The sequence below is a fragment of the Lactuca virosa genome, chromosome 8 (genome assembly GCF_052849685.1).
Source record: "Lactuca virosa cultivar CGN04683 chromosome 8, Lactuca_virosa_CGN04683_v6, whole genome shotgun sequence".
Taxonomy (NCBI): Eukaryota; Viridiplantae; Streptophyta; class Magnoliopsida; order Asterales; family Asteraceae; genus Lactuca; species Lactuca virosa.
Genome location: NC_136433.1, coordinates 346068832 through 346088500, shown reverse-complemented (window position 1 = coordinate 346088500; position 19669 = coordinate 346068832). Strand labels below are relative to the sequence as shown.

Genomic DNA, 19669 nt, shown 5'->3' with positions numbered 1-19669 from the left:
GGAGGACTGACATCATAGAGAGGGTCGACGCTATCACAACATATTAGAGGTTGTTTTTTCCTATAATCTTTGACAGTAAAATTATATTCATCAAATTCGATGGAACATTTATTTTGACGAGTAAAGAACGAACATAGATGAGATTTTTAATTATGTTGGGGGTGATAAGGACATTATTAAGGTAAAGTGTGCAAAAGAGGTTTCGAATGGGAAATATGGTGTGTCCCGTCACAATAGATAAAAGGAATACCATAGTTAGTTGGTTTTGAAAATACCTTCAATAGAATGAACATGATCGGTAGCACCCATATCAATAGTCCAACCCATATTTTCAGGATCATTTAATGAGAATATACTAAACATTTGTGGAAGCACGATGGGTTGATCCTTATAGTTTTTCTATGCTTGAGAGATAGGAACAAGGGGGCGGAAGTTGTGGCATAGAACTAGACCATGAAAGGTCACGTGGGACAATTTCAGTGCACCTCTGGGTTCATTTTGGTGTCCATGTGTGTTGATCTATTGTTGAGGAGAAGGAAACAGGCCTAGAAGGCTTGGCGAGTTGGATCACTGAAGCTGATTGGGCCATTGTTGTGGGATGAGGTTGTTCGGATGCCATGGGGTCTGATATACACTAGGAGGAAAGGCGTTTTGATGCAGCTGATGATAACCTGGTGGTGATGGGATAAAAACCCAACCAAACTGCTATTGAGCATGAAGTTGCTAGTCCGGTTGACGGCGACCGTAGTTGGGATGGCAATGGTAGTTCCGGCGAGATTGGTTGCTGTTGTTTCCTCCATTATTAGAGGGAATTCCCAATTCATGAAGAATAGTTGGAGAAGAAGTATGATCGATATAGTATGGTTCGTTATGGTAAAAATTTTGTTCTTATAGGGGAATAATGTCACGAGTACCTAGAAAAGAAGGAAAGGGTGAACGATGGTGCACAATGCTCGCGACATTGTGGTAGTTTGATGAGAGGCCATTTATTGCATACATCACAAGGTTTTTGACAACAAACTTGGAACCGAGCTTTTTTAGTTGATCAGGAATAACTTTGATCTTGGTGAAATACATTGCAACAGAGAGGTCACCCATGGTGATGTTTCGAAGTTCATTCTCAAGTTGTATAACCTGATAGTCTTTGTTGGAGTGGAAAAGATTCTCGATCGAGACTCAAATACCTCTTGTAGTTTGTCCATCTTTTAACATCATGTTGAGAACATTTTGAGACATAGAACCATAGAGCCAATGTTGGATGATGGATTCGATCTTTGCCCATTCAAGGTCCATGGATTTAGGGGTCGAGTCATTGATGTGATCGATCACATTGAAGGCTTTGCAATGTGTATAGAATAGAACTCTCCAAGAATCATAGTTAATCGTCCATTGTCTATGAGAAGTGGTATGTATGTTTTGATGTTGGTTATACCGAACACTTTGTTTGGAGGAGGAGGGACCGTATTGTTTGTTGTGGACATGGTGGAAGTCGGAGATTAGTTTCTTGGAGGGAAAGGATATGACGACAGTAGGATTAGTCCAAGTGATTGACAACCACAGAAGGAAGGCAGAGAAATCTGGTGGAGTAAAGGTAAGGAGGGAATATTTAGGAGATAGATAAAGTAGGTAGAATAACTAAAATTTGGAGCTCTAATACCATAAAAGTGAGTATTATTCTCATTGATTTGCAATAAACATGTACAAAACAATATATACAGATACAACATGGGCCACAAGAGCTGAGATACTAACACCCCATTCCCGAGTTCAACTTAACGAGAGAAAAGAAAGGAAATGGGTGGAAATGAGAAGAAAATAAAAGAAATTGATTTTTCCAAGTTTCAATAAAGGAAGGAAGTGGGAGAAATGGAAGGATCACTTTCCCTCCTAACTTTCCTTCAAATTTGGAAGGATTTGGAAAGAAATAACAAAATTATTAATTTTCCTTCCACCTCTCTCCAACTCGGGAACACAAAAAAAATTTGTTTTCCTTTCCTTTCTCTTCTTTTCTCTCTTGACTTTCTTTTCTCTTCTTTCTGTTTCTTTTGTTAAACTTGGGAACTTGGCGTAAAGACTACCACATAAGTATACATGAGCTTAATACAAGAGAATTATCCGCTCACAAAATGACGTGTGAGTTTAGGGAAACATCGGATATGTAAACGAATGGAAGTTAATTGGAATGGGTAACAATTAAATCCCCCAATTTCTCTTTCCAATGTTCGATTTACCCACATTCTGTTCCAGAATTACAAACTACTTTGCTATAAGTATCGGTTATAGAGTGTAAAGTGAGGCAATGCCCTAAGGGTTAATGACTGATTTACGAAAGAAACTTAAGTTCTACCCATTTATATAATAAAGTGAATTTATTGCCAATTTTAAGCAGTCAAGTTTTAGTTTGTTACCAATATCATTTTACCAATATATAAAACAAAGTATCAAAAATGATTAAAATTTTGATAACAAATTGAAACATGGTTACATAGTTTGGTAAGAAATTGTACATTTGTTGCATAAATAAGTCCTATATCCTATGTCAACTAGGATATGAATTGATGTATTATTGTGCGTGTTTTGGAATAAGTTGGAAAAAAAGGGAGTAATGTGTCGGATTTGTGTAGTGGAAGTGGATATTTTACATTTCTATATATTGTCTCAAAAGGTTAGACTCAATGGCCAGGTTGGTTTCTCACTCTTTCCCCATTCACTTATCATTTGGTAACACCTTTTGGTATGATTTTTACACCTTAATCTTGTATTCTAAATATGAAATTAATCTGAGTTGTTGTAAAAAGGAGTTGTTATAAGCAAACTAATAACCCTGATATCTTCATTGTTTTCTACAATTTTTAGGTTACTAGCCTTAATTTCTCAAGAGTACAACTAATTTTTGCTTCAAAGCGACAACATTTACATGCAAAAGCCTGCTATTGTAATCTTAAGTGAGCATTAGTATATCTAGCTCTGGTTTATGTAAACAATGTATTGGTAAATGGTAATAGAGATTTTTTTTTGTTTCAGGTCTAATTTGGTAATTATGTGATGTCTTATAGGTGGGTGGAAGGTGATGCACTTTACTTTCCATGTCCTGATTGTTATTTTGATTGCTATGAAATGTAGTTGATAATTATAAGGCAATGAAGGAGGTGCATCGCGTCATTGTGCTTTAAAACCAGGTTTACTTGACTTCAATAAAAACAATGATGAATTTAGGACATTTATTCAGGTTTTCTCGAAGTACAATGTTGTTATATGAAGGATTAAAACTATGATGTTATAATAAACAATTAAATAGAAGTGTTTTTCTATTTCTTGCATTTAACCCAATAGCAATACACTTTCCCATTTTAGGAAATGTACTTTTCTCTACCCAAAATAGTAACATACTCTAATTTTTGTCCATTTTATTAATAAATTTGGGATCTTTGTAACAGGATTGGACGATAGACAATATAGTTGTGCCTATAGTAGCTGGTTATCGTCTTACAAAGGAGTATCGATATCTAAAGATCTTAATTCAAGAATTTTTAACAGGTTTGTTGCTTATTGTTGTATTGTGACAACACTTGCATATTCTTTTTCCATATAGATGGGACCCACAAAATGAAAATATTAAATAGAGTTCAGCTAGATACAAGAAATATCAAATTAATTATATTTATGTGTTTATTACAACATCATACTTTCGTTTCATTCTATCACCACACTTTACTTTCACTATTTTTCTTTATATGACATTATACCTTAAAAAACCAACCCAATCATGGCATTGTACTTTTTCCCCCCTTATTAGGTCAATTTAGTTGAAAAATCCTAAGATGACATTGTTATAATTGGGTACATTTCTTGAAATCTAGCGTTGTAATAAGAAGAATTAGAAGTAGGGTGCTTTAATATAATAAATAAATAAATGAACGTATGTGACTATTTGTTATATTTAACCTAATATTTTTTTGTAAATTCTTCTACAACTGACGAGGAATTGGAGCATCTCGCCTTGAAATAAGGGTTTTCAAGTGCTAAACATTATGAAATTTGTGGAGGACTCACGGGCAACTTGATTGTTGCACGATAAAACAAGCAAGAGATTTGTAACAAAAAAAGGCTTAATTTGCTATTAAAACTCTTACATATATACCTTTTGCTTCATTATTGGAAATCATGTTCATTACAAAATAATAGGAATCTACTTTTCTATTTTATACACAACATTCTAACCTATCAATAAATTAAACAACTTACCTAACTAAAATACATATTTAATCCTACAAACAAATTCACCCTCTCGTCACGATATCAAAATGATGAGACTGAGGACCATAGTAGTGATTTCACCAGTTATCGTGTTACATGACAAAATAGGTTTTATTGTGTTTGGCTTGTACTGGAATGATGCTAGTGACATGAGTACATGACTATCTCTTGATCTTTTGCCTGTGGAAATGACGTAAACACGGTTGTTGTTATCGATGATAGATAACCAGTGTTACCTCGGATAGAAATCACTATAGGAAATTGTAGCAACTGAACCAGAGCTTTCCCCTTGATGATCATGAAGTAACTGTTGTGTAATGTTGTTGAGTTCCATGGTTTTTTCGTCTATGAAAGGGGGATTAGAAGGGAGGGGTAAATGTTCATCATCTTTTGCCAACATTTTCAGTACAGTTGACATTGTTGGCCTTAAAGATGGAGCTTCTTGGGTGCATAGAAGTCCTACGTGTACAACTTTTAATGCATCTTTCTTGAAAATAGTGTTTGGGTAAATATCCATCAATAGATTCGGGTCGAAGATTTGCTCCACTGTACCTTTCTGGAAGTGCTTCCATGTCTATTCATAAATAAATATTCAGATTCTAAATTAATTAAAACAACATTCTTTTCTATGGTTTTATAATGTAAAAGAACTAGAAATGTTATGTATCAGGTGAAGGTTTTATACTTACGGTGGAGATTAAGCTGTCGGTATATTCCATTGTATTGCTTTTGTTGTTTTCCATTCCAGTGACTATTTCAAGAAGTAAAACTCCAAAGCTGTAGACATCTGCCTTTTCGGTTAACTGACCATGGGCTAGATACTCTGGAGCCATATATCCACTGGCGAAAACAAAATAAAAATAAAAAATCAATATATTATTTTAGTATTTGTTTATATCTAAAGTAACTTGAAAGAGACAATGGTTCTTTTTTATTTAATCAGACAAGACTCAATCTGGTAAGTTGTATGTGGATGTTTCTTTTAAACTTGATACCAAAAGAATGACTTACAGCGTACCCGCGATGGCAGTACTAATGTGACTTTTATCATCTTGAAAAGATCTGGCCAACCCAAAATCGGCTATTTTAGCACGAAGTCTCAAGTCTAACAAGATGTTAGCAGCTTTGATATCTCTATGAATAATTCGGTTCTTGGTGTTCTCATGAAGGTACACTAAGCCTTCTGTTGTACCAATAATGATTTGAAACCTCTTCTCCCAGTTTACTTCCTTTCCTTTTATTTCATCTGAAGAGCAACTCACAAATTGATAAATATATCTTTAAATCTCAGATATTGAAAATTTTAAAACTTACCAAAAATGAAGAGGTCGAGGCTCAGGTTTGGAAGATATTCATATACGAGAATGCTTTCAGGTCCTGAACAACTGCATCCTAAAAGCCTGACAAGGTTTTTGTGTTCAACACTGCTAATTATGTTAACTTCGGTGTAGAAATCTGCTGCCCTGAATTTGTTGTTGACGTAGAGCCTCTTCACAGCTATTTCTCGTCCATCCGAAAGAACACCCTGAGAGAAATATCACTATTGACTTTAGGTATATTAAAGTTCTATGAAAAAACTAAAACCTTCTTGTTGTACCCTTGGATGTGTTCTCAGTCTTTTGTTTATGCAAAAGACATAAATGTCGTCGCCATCCGCATCACCAAAAACAGCCTAAAAAAGCTTGTCTACTCCTGTTTAGTATAACAAACACAACCTTAGGTTGTCTTTGTTTCACTGGACGAGTCTTTTAGGGTTTTTTCGATGATGAGGATGAAGTGGCATTTAAGTATTTTGTACAGACGAAAGATTGAGAGTGGGTCCATGTTTCTCCTTGTCCCACCTTTTCGGTACAACAAAAAGTTGTAATTTTTTTTGTCTCTCTTTTTTGTCCAATGCATGTCAAAAGCAGTACATGAAAATCATGTTTTGTTCTGTAAGTCTTGTGGTTGTAGTATATTGTACTACCTTATAGACGGTTCCAAATCCTCCTTGTCCAAGCTTGTTGGACTCATCCCAATTTGCTGTGGCTTTCTCAATTGTGGAGTATTTGAAGTTTAAGCTACTATCAGTAAGAATCTTTGCTAGTTTCTCAACATCATAAGATCCTGGAAAACATTAAGGAATCGTAAATTATTATGGTTGTTTTCACAAATCCACAAACATTATTTATACTTGGCATTCAAGAATATGTTTTAACTTTTAATGATGTTGAATGACTTACCTCTTCTCATATGTTGTATATATCTGTGTCTCCGGAAGTATAAAACAATCATCAACGCAACAGCCAAAACCAACACAGAACTAATAATGGAAATAACAATCGCTACCATCTTCCCTATAAACACACACACAGATAAAAATTTATCATAAGTATGTTAGAATTCCATTTAACCTTCATAAATGTCAAATGCTCATTTGGAAGATTCAATATTTTGGTTATTATGATTTTAATTTTAACAATGGAGATATTTGTATTTAACCCATGTATTTAGCTATTTGTGTATATATTAACATTTATTTTTAGAGTCTACGAGTAAGAAATAGCAACTTATTCTCCCTTATTTGTTTATTCTAGCATCTTTTTTTTTTATATTACAAAATTGTACTTTATTTTTTTATTATGGTATTTTACTTTAAAAAATCCACCCAGTTATAGCATTGTATTTTGAAAAGTCTTTACAATTATAACGATGGAAATTGATTTGTATTTGGATGACACTTTATCATTTGGTAGAACTCTCAAAGAACAATGTTGAAGTAAGAATAAAAATCTACCAAGTATAGTGTGAAAAATCTATCAAAGTATACCAACTAACTTTGAAAATTTTAAACAATCATAAGAGTGAAAATTGTTTTCTGTTTGGATAACACTGTTAAACTTATTTAGATTTTAAAAAATACAACGTTGCAGTAGAAATAAAAGAAAATAGAAATCTATATTTAACAATTAAATGCAACCACATTGATATTTCTTGCATCTAACCTAACCCCTTTTTAATAGATATTCGGTATACATACCGACCATTTATTAATGAGCTTGATAGCATTGTTGTCAAGTTTTTTTACATATAAATCATAATTAAGTAATCATATAAAAACAATTGAATACCATTATTTTTACCTTTATTTTTCGAGCCACCTGTCTGTTGTATAGGATTTAGAAAATTTGTATCAGAATACCTCATAAAACACCCCGTATTCAATGCTCTGCCCTCCGACCACGGCAAACATTTCGATATCACCTCGGACGCATTCTCTAAACACTTCCTACAATTCCCTGGACTCAAAGTCCTCCAACATTCTGCCATCACATAAACCGACTTATTACCAGGCGCCACCACCACCTCTCCCCTACCAAAATACTCATCATTACTCAACGCATTTGCTACAACATTCAACACTGCTTGCTTAGTCGAATTTTGAAACTCTACACTCTCCCTCGTTATATTCCCACAAACAATTGTGTCATAGGATCCCGTATACTCTTCATAAAAGCTATAATTTTGAAGCCGCATAAAACAACCGTCGAGATAAATTCGACCCCCATTACGGGGATAGCAACTGGGAAAAACAGTACGAGTTTCGGCATAACACAACATGCAATCTTGTGAAGAAAGATCGTTGTAGCATTGGGCAAGTACGTAATTTGTGTTGGGTCCCGTGCCCACTTCTACGGTTGCATTATGTGATGTTTGCATTTCGGTGCTGACTATTTCCATTGCTTGGACATAATTTGGGACGAAGTACGTGTCATCGTTGTGGATTTCTTCATCACAAAACACTTTGATGACTTGGGTTCTAGCATCCCCGTTTGATCTTGATATTAGTAGAAGAAATGTGATTGAAGCAATAAGCAATGATGATTTCTCCATTTTGTCGCAAACCTGAAGGACGTAAATTTGTTAGTAATGATGAAAGTAAAGTATATTGCTATTTTGTGTAAAAAAAGTTTGGACTTTTAGTGAGAGGGAGGGAATGAAAAAAAGAAAACATGCAATAGTATATGGTTACTTCTTCATGTTTGTATGCTGCTTTATTTAGATGGACAATCAAAATAAAATAATATGTTAGAAATAAAAGCCAACGAGCGACTGACAAAAATACATGAAAAGAAAAAAGACCGACAGCAAAAAAAACACCATATTGAAGAATAACATATAAAATGAAAACAAATAACAACTATCATTTTGAGGGGCTAGCAAATAAAGTCGAAAATAAGCACAACTTATTATTAGAGGGAAAAAAAGCACTACCCAACATCAACTATCAAACATGATTCAATATATTATTGATAATTAATATTGGATAGTGAATTAGAGCATTTCATATTGTGTCTTCTTCTTTTTTAGAGTCCATAGAATTTGTAATTAAGATCTAGGTCATCTTAAGATCTTACAAGCAAATAACGATCCCAATCAATGATCACACTAAGGCTTATCTTATTTGAAGCAAGATCTATACTACAAACTTATGATATTAACAGGGTCTTAAAATCTTAACTCAATCTGATCTCACCGCATTAGTCTTTATTATATAGTCACGACTCAAAAAATTGATCATCGCAAGTTGCAATAAGTCTCACAGGACATCATCATTCCATCCATTCATTTCAAATTAGGCATAACATCTTGACACACATGTTATTATCGTTGTAATCTTATGTCGTTAGTTGTACAAAATCACAATGATCTTGTTTCTTATTTTGTTTAAGATGTTTTTTCCTAGTTTTTGCTATTTGCAGCAACAAAATATGGATTCAAGTTTTAGAGGGTACAACACAAACAAGACTTTGTGAGCAAATTTGAAAACTAGTTCAATTTTGTAGGATCTCTAGGATCTCTAGAATGATCACGATTTTGCAAAACACAAAACCATCTTAATATCTTGTTTTTGATAATCTTGTTTGTGAAGAGGTCCATGATTTTTAAAGTGATACCGGGTGATGATGTAGCATGGATCATGTCCATGTTCATAACATGAATTTAATTCAATTTCATTTTGTTTATTAATAACTATACCATCTAAAAACATTGATGAGTTTAGTGCAATTTAATTCCACAGTCCACTCATCAACAACTCTGACCCATTTACAAAAGGTGGTGGGCCCATTGTGGCGTATGATTTTACCGATTCGCATTACAAAAAATTTAAAAATAAAATATAAAATCTATATTCCAACTAAACTACAAGAACTGAAAATCGATGAACAAGCGGTGAAAATGAAGCGTCAAACTGATAAGCGATAGGGATGTTTAAAGTATTTAATGTCCTATGTTATGATCAGTCCGATTTTAATGAACAGTAGATATCGACAATTCTCATAAAACAATCAATTCTGATAAAAAATTCATCAGTTTGTTAAGATTTAAACAACGAAATAAACCAATAATATACGATGAGGATCAAAGAAATGTTGAAAAAAATGAAAGAATCGAATTAATAGCAGTAAACTTATTGAAGAACTTGATGAAATTCAGTAAAGAGTAATTCCTCTGTTGCTTAAGCTTCTAAAGTTCCTAAAATTCAACACAAAAAAGCAAATTAACTTCGTTCTTTTAACTCCGGATTAACGATTTCATTATTATCAATAGCATGCAATTTATCATCATCGATCAAAACACTAAATTCTAACTAAAAATCGATAATCACCACAAGTAGTAACTTTAATTCCGTTTAAAAACAGTATAAAAGTGAAAATAAATTCAGATTGGATACATACCTTTTTCACCACATTTGAATTTATGGAATGGAAGAGAAGCTAATCGAATTTTCGTTTCCTTTTTAGTTCCGTAGGGTAACTGGATTAATGTAAGAAGATGAAGCCAGTTCTATATACAGAATTTGTTTGTGTAGAAAATTAAAGACTGCTTGACCAAGTTTAATGCTCTAATATTAAATATTTTTTTTCAACCTTTTCTGGAATCTTACAGATTAAATAAAACATTTCAAATGTTGCATAGAATATATTTAAAGAGTTTATAAAATCTTTATTAGGGTCGCCAACCACAATGGAAATTCTGTTGCAAGTCGTTCAAGCATTCCAAAGCCTCTTGCAATCTCCTTTGGCAACCTATTGCCTACCGGGCAGGATATGAGTGGTCGTGTTTGGATTTTTTCTTTTTTTTTAAAAAAAATTAATAATTATTTAAAAATAAAGTGTTTATTGAAAAATTATAAAAAAAAAAAAAATTGTCACTGTGGCTTTCTGTTTTGGGTGGGCTTACCCTTTTTTAAGAGATATGCTAAAATGTCCAAATATGTTGCATAGACACGTAAGGCTAGGTTATAATGTCGATGGACAAAAGTGTTATTTTATGAGAATTTCTAAGAAAATATGTTGTTTAGTAATGTAAATACGTTCAACCTCACATAACTATCGTCATTTTCATGCATTCTCACTAATTCTTATTCATTTTTGTTCTCACACATAGTTTTTCACTCATTTTCATTCTTACAGCATACAACTTAATAAAATTCTGACAACATTCTGACAAAATAAGAATAATAATAATAAGTATATAATAACCTTATAGACGATTTAATTAGTGAGAATGTGTGATAATGACAATAGTTATGTAAGATTGAACGTATTCATATTATCAAACAACATATTCTCTTTGTCATTCTCACAGAATAGCATTGTCCACAATAGATGTCAATCCACATTTGAACCTAGCTCTAGACACGTATCTTTTACTGATCAACTCTTAATAAAAAAAACTTAGGACTCGAATGTTGGAATCCTAAGTCGAGCAGGACTTGGAGACCAAGTAAACTTGGGATTATGGCAAGTTGGTCATAGTTTCCTAATTGTATTCTAATTCAAGTTGGTAATTAGAACCTATAAATGCATGTCTAGATCGATGTCACACCCCTGAACCAGACGGCGGAAACGTCTGAGGGCTCGCGTGACTCAAATTGAATATCATCACAATGATTATACATGAAACACAACATAAACTTCACCATGCATTAATACATTACAACTGACATTGTTCACATCAAGTACATTGTCTAAATATTACATATCCATGGCATAAATTGTTTGAGAGTTTTCAAAACATAACATCCTAACATACTTGGTATTACTCTTCAGCTTACCTGTTACCTGAGAATACAAGTTATTTTGAAAACGTTAACATATGGAATGTTGGTGAGTTCATAAGCAGGGTTGTTATAAAAATGTTTTGTGTAGTTTATAAAACCCAGAAAATCCGATATTTTCTGATAAGACAATTGTTTATACCAAAGTGTGAAGATCCATAAGTTTGTGCATGAATGATTTCAAAACGTGTATAAATGAGAAGTTTTGCATTATAGTTATTGAAAGTACAAGTGAATGGTGTTGATTTCCTCGAAAAACCCGATGTTTTCCGATAATATAATATAATTGTTTCAAATTGTTATACCGCCACAACGAATGATTATGATTTTCCTTGATTACTCGGATAGTATTGGATTCATTTATTTATGTGAGTCGTTATAACCATGCATGATAATGACTAGTTCGTCTGTCTTGGCATTCTAGCGGACGCCATAATTGATCTTAAGATTTTGTCACCCTAGACTGGCCGAGTCTAACTGTAGCGAACAGCTGAGGTGTGGGGGAGTCACCCCTGTATAGATCTATACACAAACTCTCGCTCTCCCTCTAGGAGACTTTGATTATAACTACAGACTACGAACGACACTTAGAGGTGTCGCCCGTTATTACTCACTTAATCCAAACGAAATTGATTACCATTGCTTAACGATCTGTATTTGTTTACTTGAATTGAAGGTAAGCCTAACGAACGAGGAGAAGAGGATTACAAAGTCCTGCTAATTACGTGTGTTATTTAAGGCTGTTGGTTATACGAAGGACGCGTTGGCCCATTTCACATTTGATTTAATTGAACCTTACTAGCAATGCTAATGGGCCACTGAGGCCCAATAACACATAAAAGCCATTGAGGGTCCCTTAAACATGTATTGGGTCACAGGAGGCCCAAAAGACATGTGTTGTTATTGTTAGGCCCAAAAGTCATGTCGATGGGCCACGAAGGCCCAATAGACATGATTAGGATCTTTTAAGCCCAACTATTTGATTGTCTACTTGTTTTAGGTATAGTATAATTGTCGGAAGTTTGATTGAACAATTGTTAAATTCGCAACGGCACGAAACTTGTCGATTGTTTATAACGATATTTGAAAATATATGTATATTTTTCATTCTATTTTTATAAGTTGTAATTTGGTATTTTTGACCCAAATATCTTAATAATAAAATAATTGACTCAAAATATTGGTTTGACCCATTCAGCCCTTTTTCTAATAAAAATGACAATTTTAGTCCCTTATAAACAAAAAAGACATTTTAGGCCCTTAAACCATTTTCTTGACATTTTTGACCCATAGACTTGTTTAAGTAATGTTTTTAGCTCAAAATTTACTCTTTGGCAGTTTCAGCCCCTTCAGTAGGGAGTTTTTCGGTTAAAGTCCAAGTTTTTCGCAACTTTTACAATTTTTGCCCAAAATCCAAAAACTTTGCATTTTTGATCCTTTTTGGCAAAAAGGGTCATTTTAACCCCTGAAATAGATTTATTTACCTTTTTACCCACTTTTTTGAGAAATTTACCATTTCAGTCCCTTAAAACCCATTTTTTCGCAAGTTTGGGCCTATGGGCCGAAAAGCCCAAAAATTGGCCCATTAAGCTACAAATTACATATCTAGTCCTTTGAATAGCATAATATTCATAAAAACATTTATTTCAACTGTTTTGACTCTTTTGGTCCTTAAGAAAACCGTGACTGACAATTTTTAACCCAACTTTTGTTTATTTGACAAATATAGTCCAAAAATGAGTTTTATGTTGCAATATGTTTATTATAACCTTAGAGGGTAATTTTTCTTGACTTGTTTAGTGTAATATATCTTAGATCATGTTTATTTTCCTTCTTGTGCCATAGATCTCGAGATTTCTTTCCTTTTTGTTACATATTTACCACATAAACACATAAAATCACACATACATACATGAAATCACACATATCATACACATACACATAGATCTACGCATTTTACTTGTATTCTCCCCCATAAAACTTGTGAAAACCGAAAATAGAGGGGTATGAACTCACCTTTTCTTGTTGTTTTCGATTTAAAGAAGAAAGGGAAGAGTTTGATGCTATTTTTCGGCCCTAGCAAGCTTTCTTGTGTTGATTTCGAACTTAAGGAGCTTCTAAGGAGTAGATCACGAAAATTGTGTGAGTTAGGAAGAAGTTTTGATGAAATAAAGAGGCTAGGTTATGGATCTAAACAATAACTTACCAATGATGATGATTATTGTGGAATAACCTTCTTGAAAAGCTCTAAATCTCGAAAATTTGGAAGGAGAAGTGAAGAAGTTGTTGTGAGTTCTTGAGAGAAGCTTAAGTGAAATAAGTGTGTGTGTGTGTGTGTGTTGATACTCTCGGCCGAGAGTAGTAAAAGGAGAAGAGAGAGAGAAGAGAGAAAAGGATTTGGGCCTTTTGTGCTTAAGTCTCCTAATGAGAAGCCCAAGCTAATGGTTTTCGGCCCAATGGGCCCTTAAGAGGTTTTACGGCCTAACTTGTATAAAGAATGAGTTTTATGGCCCATTAGGGCTAATTAGATTTGTTATGGCCCAATGAGGCCCATTTAGATAAACTAGCCCATTTTAGGCTTATAAGGCCCAAAAAGGTTAAGTTTTATGAAAGTGGGTCCAATTAGGGTCCATTTAAGGGTCCTAAGCCCAAAATAGTCAAATTGGAAGCTTATTGGTCCATTAGGCCCAATAAGGAAATCCTAATCCATATGGACTTAAACCGGGATTTTTAGGGTTTCCAACCTTTTGTTGACTATTTGAATGTTTGTATAGAGTATTTGATGGAATTTTGTGGTCATTGAATAAGCACCATACATGTTTTCAAGTTTTAACTACAATGTTATCTTTGTTAAGGGTTTTACAAAGTATCAGAATTCCTAGTTGTGACAATCGAGTATAGGATCGTAGAAAAGATTGTATCTAATATTGGTTTTGAGTTATTTTCCAATTAATCAAAGAGGTGTTCGATTAAAATTGTTTTGCAATTACGTTTTATAAACTAGAATTGGTATCAGAGCTACAACATCCTGAGACAGAAACAAAGACAAGTTATCCTAAGTAGAGGTGATCGACAATTGGCTTTTATGATTCTCGATAGAAATCGTTAAAGAGCCAAGGAACCGAAGGCTGGTGAGGTCGATCTTGTTACCTGTTGACGAGCTAGGTCAACATGTCGAATACAAGGGGAGACGGAGGAGCCGCTCCGGTGAATATGAAGGAAGTTGGATCCACCACAGTTGTGTGTCCCATGCTATCATCAACCAACTACACCGTTTGGGCCCTACGAATGAAGGTAGTTCTCAGAATCCATAAGGCCTGGACTGTAATCGATCCAGGAACAGAAAAGAATAAAGAGAAAGATTACCTTGCAATAAGATTGTTGTATCAGGCAATCCCGGAGGATCTAATCATGCAAATCGGAGATGTGGAATCTGCCAAGGGACTCTGGGAAGCGATTAAGGCGAGATATGTAGGTGCTGATCGTGTGAAAGAGGCCCGATTATAAACCCTAAACGCTGAATTCGATCGACTGAAGATGTTGGAGTCGGAATCAATCGATAGTTATGCCGGAAAATTGTCCGGTATCGCCTCGAAATCAGCAGCCCTCGGAGAAACCATTGATGAATCCAAGCTGGTAAAGAAGTTTCTGAAAACTCTTCCTAGGTCGAAATTTATCCAAATCGTTGCCTCCCTTGAGCAAGTCTTGGACCTAAAGACGGTAGGATTTGAAGATGTCGTTGGAAGGCTCAAGGCTTACGAAGAGAGAATTAAGGAAGAAGATATCAGTGAGGCAGATCAGTCGAAGGTGTTGTTTACAAAGAAATTGACTAGTTCTCACATTGGAGCGAAAGGAGAGTGGAAAGGAACGAGTGAATCGAATGGGTTTAATGGGACTGGCGGGTCAAGTGGATCCGGATCTGGTGGGTTATTTGGGTCAGGCGGGCCCAAAGGGAATAATAGGGTTTCTCAAAGTAATCGGCCCAATAAACAATCCAATTCTGATTTATCTCAACCCAATTCCAATAATTGCAAAAAATGTGATTGTTGTTGTGATAAAAATCGGAAAAATAGGGAAAAAACCGATCTAAGGTGATTTGTTTTCGGTGTGACAAAGCGGGTCACTTTGCCTCTGAATGTCCGGAACGACTCCAAAAATTACAAGAAGGTGATTTTTCGGAACGTGACGACAACGACGAGTCCGTATTTTAAATACAGATTGGGGTTGAAGAATTCTCTAGAAGGACTTAGAGATTCGGGGGTGATTGTTGGAATCCTAAGTCGAGTAGGACTTGGAGACCAAGTAAACTTGGGATTATGGCAAGTTGGTCATAGTTTCCTAATTGTATTCTAATTCAAGTTGGTAATTAAAACCTATAAATACATGTCTAGATCGAGTATAGGATCGTAGAAAAGATTGTATCCAATATTGGTTTTGAGTTATTTTCCAATTAATCAAAGATGTGTTTGATTAAAATTGTTTTGCAATTACGTTTTATAAACTAGATCGAACACTGAAAAATTATAATTATTTAAACTTTAAATTCGGTTAGGTTGTTGATAAAAATATACGTGTCTATGAAGATACGTGTCCAAATATGTTGCATAGACTTGTTTTGGGAGGGCTTTATGTACTTACATAAAAACTAGGTGTGAAATCCGTGTAATACACAAGTTTTTTTTAAAAAAATTAATATATTTTGTTAAGCATCACATGTTTAATAATTTACAAAACTGAATTTGGAAAGAGTATCAATATTAGCTGTGAATGAACCAATTTTTGCAAAGTTTCTGCAAATTATCGTAAATTCAAAAAGGATTTGCCGAAAATTATGTTTTTTAATTAGGAAGGTTGATTTTAATTTTAATTGAATTTAATACATTAATTGACAAATTACGTGAGAATTTATAGACATTTAAGTTTATTTATTTTCTTTATTATATTTTTAGATTAGATTTTTTTATAATTTAATAACAAAGCCAAAAAACCACAATTTGTCAAGTGGATTTAAATGAAATTGAAAAAAAAAATATATCATGTGGCATATTGAATTAGGTGATGACATATATGACAGAAACTTTCATTTATTAGGTAGGATATATAACATTATATTTTTAAATTATATATTTTTATATAAGTACATGAAGCTCTCATATAAAATATATTTTTTTATTGTGTTAGGTTGTTGATAAATATTTAAACTTTCAATTTGGTTGGTTGTGTATATGGATGAAGATTTTGTTAGTTACAAAATAAGTTATAAACTGTTGTTGATAAACAAAGTCTTAAGAAATAAAAGACCATGATAACACTATTAGAAATTGGTTCACAACTTTTTATTCATATTAAATTTCAAAAATATTACAACAAACAACAATCAAATATTGAATACCCCACAAAAAATTAAAATTTTCAACTTTTTTAGAAACTTATCCCATTTATACTTCTTATGTAAGTTGTGGTTTGTCCTAGTTTTATGTGTGAGACCAAGTAAAAGAAATATCATAGCATTATTACAAACAATATGCATTTTATTAAAAGCTATAGATCTAGTATTAGACCATTGATTTGGCCAATTAGCCTAAGGTTCTATTATAAACTAAGATTATTACTATAATACTACAAATTACAATTATATATAATACATATTTAAAGTATCTTAATAATTATTCAATTGAGTTGTTATTTAATCGGCATAACATCACCTGGTACATTCGCCACTATTGGTTGATATATTACACAAAAATATGATGATTGATGGACGTCATTGTTCCGTTTTTTATTTACAAGTTCTTTGACAAATAAATCAAGCTTCTAGAAGTCGCCCCCGATGTTTATCGGGTACAACAATCATGGGTTGCGTAAAGAGGGTCATATTTCTAAAGTCAATAATTTGTGCTTTAGAAAGGGAAGTGATAGAGTGTAAATTCTTTGATTCCCATTGATCTTCCAACAATATTTATTATGTAGAAATGGTTTTTCCATTTTTGCGATAAAAATTCAATTGCACGATGAAGGGGAGTTTTAACTTAAAATGATATTTTTTAAAATTATTTATCAAATAAATATAGTTTCAAAAGAAATTATCAAATATGTTTAGTTTTAAAATTTTTTGTTTTTTTTTTAACTTTCACTCTTTTAACTATATATATATATATATATATATATATATATATATATATATATATATATATATATATATATATATATATATATAGAGAGAGAGAGAGAGAGAGAGAGAGAGAGAGAGAGAGAGAGAGAGAGAGAGAGAGAGAGAGAGAAAACTACACAAATGGTCCATTTGGTTTGCTGAAAAATTTGGCAAAAAGTTTTGGACTAACACCACAGGTCCAAAGTTTTCATTTTGTTGCGAGTTTGGTCCAATTTACTTTAAACTTTTTTGTAATGACGATTTTACCCTTCTTTTTTGTTTTTTCAGTTTTTTTATTTATTTAACTATTTTTATGATTAAAAGAGAATGACTCTCTCTCTCTCTCTCTCTCTCTCTCTCTCTCTCTCTCTCGATCAAGGGTTCCAGACTTCCAACATTCACTCTTCCCTCTCTTGTTTCTTGGAAACTCAGATGATGTTCTTCAAACTTCATACATTCCCAAACACCAAAATTTGATTTAAACCCATCGATTTCTATCAAGCAAAACAAAACACCAACCTAAAGCTATTGATTTAAACCCATCGAATTCTATCAAGCAAAACAAACAAACACCCACGGATCCCCTGTAAAATATTAACCCCAAAAATCCTTTCCATTCATAAATTTATGTCAAGAATCAATCCCAAACACCTGCTTAAGCCTATTAATTTTTATTAAAAAGAAGAAGAAGAAGAAGAAGTAAACGACCTGTGAGCATTCGACCAACCCACGAGCCTCCCCACCTGCACTGATGTTTCATTTCTCCTTCCCCCCCTCGCGATCCACAGCTGGAGCAGAAACAACCAACCAAGAGAAGCAGCCCTTGCTGAACCCACCAAGTTCGATGACAGCCTCACTGCCCCGTTCTTCTTCCCTTCTTCTGTTCACTCAAACAACGAGGATGTTTCCCCTTACTCATCGACGACCAGCAACCCTAAAATCACAACCGCTCGCTGCTTCTTCCCACCTGCGTCGCTACGCTCTTGTCGATCTAGAGACTTCTCCCTCCTCACGATCTGCAATCGCCGATACCTCCCTTGGTCCCCTTTCTGGCCTGCGACGAGCAATGTACCAAGGATCGAACCCCCCAAAATCGAAGTTGGTGTTTGATTTCTCCTCTACTTGCAATGACGCCTCCTTTCCTTCTGCTGCCTTGTGTTCATACGCGTTATCCATTACCCGATCATACATTAAATACGGGAATGCCATTAAAAGCCCTAATTACATTTTAGATTGTGAAAGGAAAAATTCAGATGAGAGAGAGAGAGAGAGAGAGAGAGAATTATTTTCTTTTAATTATGAAAATATTTAAATAAATAAAAAAACTGAAAAAAACAAAAAATAAGGGTAAAATCGTCATTACAAATTTTTTTAAAGTAAATTGGACTAAACTTGCAACAAAATTAAAACTTTGGACCTGTGGTGCTAGTCCAAAACTTTTTGGACCGAAGTGACAATTTTCAGCAAACCATAGGGATCATTTGTGCAGTTTTGCCTAATATATATATATATATATATATATATATATATATATATATATATATATATATATATATATATAGATCCGGTAAGAAGGAAATTTTTGGTAGGAAGGTAAGAAGTTTTTTTTCTATATATTTTTTTGACGAACAAAATAAATGAATCACTAGATGATTCATTTGTAAGATGATTCACAAGAAAAAATTCCAAAAAAAACATCTTTATGATTCATTTTTAAGCAAATTAAGAAAAAAATCACTTTTATGACAATTTTAGTGAATAACAACAAAATCATTGTATAAATGAATCATCGAGATGTTTTTTTGAGAATTTTTTCTTGTGAATCATCTTACAAATGAATCATCTAATGATTCATTTTGTTTGTTCGCGAAAAAAATATGTAGAAAAAAAACTTCTTACCTTCCTATCAAAAATTTCCTTCTTATTTGATCTTGACTCTATATATATATATATATATATATATATATATATATATATATATATATATATATATAACTTTTTGCTATTAATTTTAATCAAATTTTCTTTTATAAATACCATTTTTTTTAAACAACCAACATTCAATAAACCCAAAAACTAGCAAGGAACCACAAAAAGTTACAAAGCGTTTATGGGGTTTTATAACCGATTAACCCATTTAATAGTAATTTTCCTAT

General features: G+C 33.4%; 1 protein-coding gene and 1 pseudogene across 1 annotated transcript; one reads left to right on the top strand and one right to left on the bottom strand.

Moving 5' to 3' along the window:
* Positions 1–759: 759 nt before the first annotated feature.
* LOC145131866 (2-phytyl-1,4-beta-naphthoquinone methyltransferase, chloroplastic-like) lies at positions 760–4078 on the top strand (annotated as a pseudogene).
* Positions 4079–4113: 35 nt separating this feature from the next.
* LOC145128357 (cysteine-rich receptor-like protein kinase 2) lies at positions 4114–10079 on the bottom strand. The gene is made up of 8 exons (XM_079063158.1): positions 9978–10079; positions 7380–8142; positions 6480–6593; positions 6224–6363; positions 5572–5782; positions 5269–5503; positions 4947–5097; positions 4114–4831 (listed from the first exon to the last, which is right to left on the bottom strand). Exons 2-8 carry the CDS (start codon positions 8128–8130, stop codon positions 4490–4492), a joined length of 1944 nt encoding a protein of 647 aa, XP_078919284.1. The 5' UTR covers positions 8131–8142; positions 9978–10079; the 3' UTR covers positions 4114–4489.
* Positions 10080–19669: the final 9590 nt, after the last annotated feature.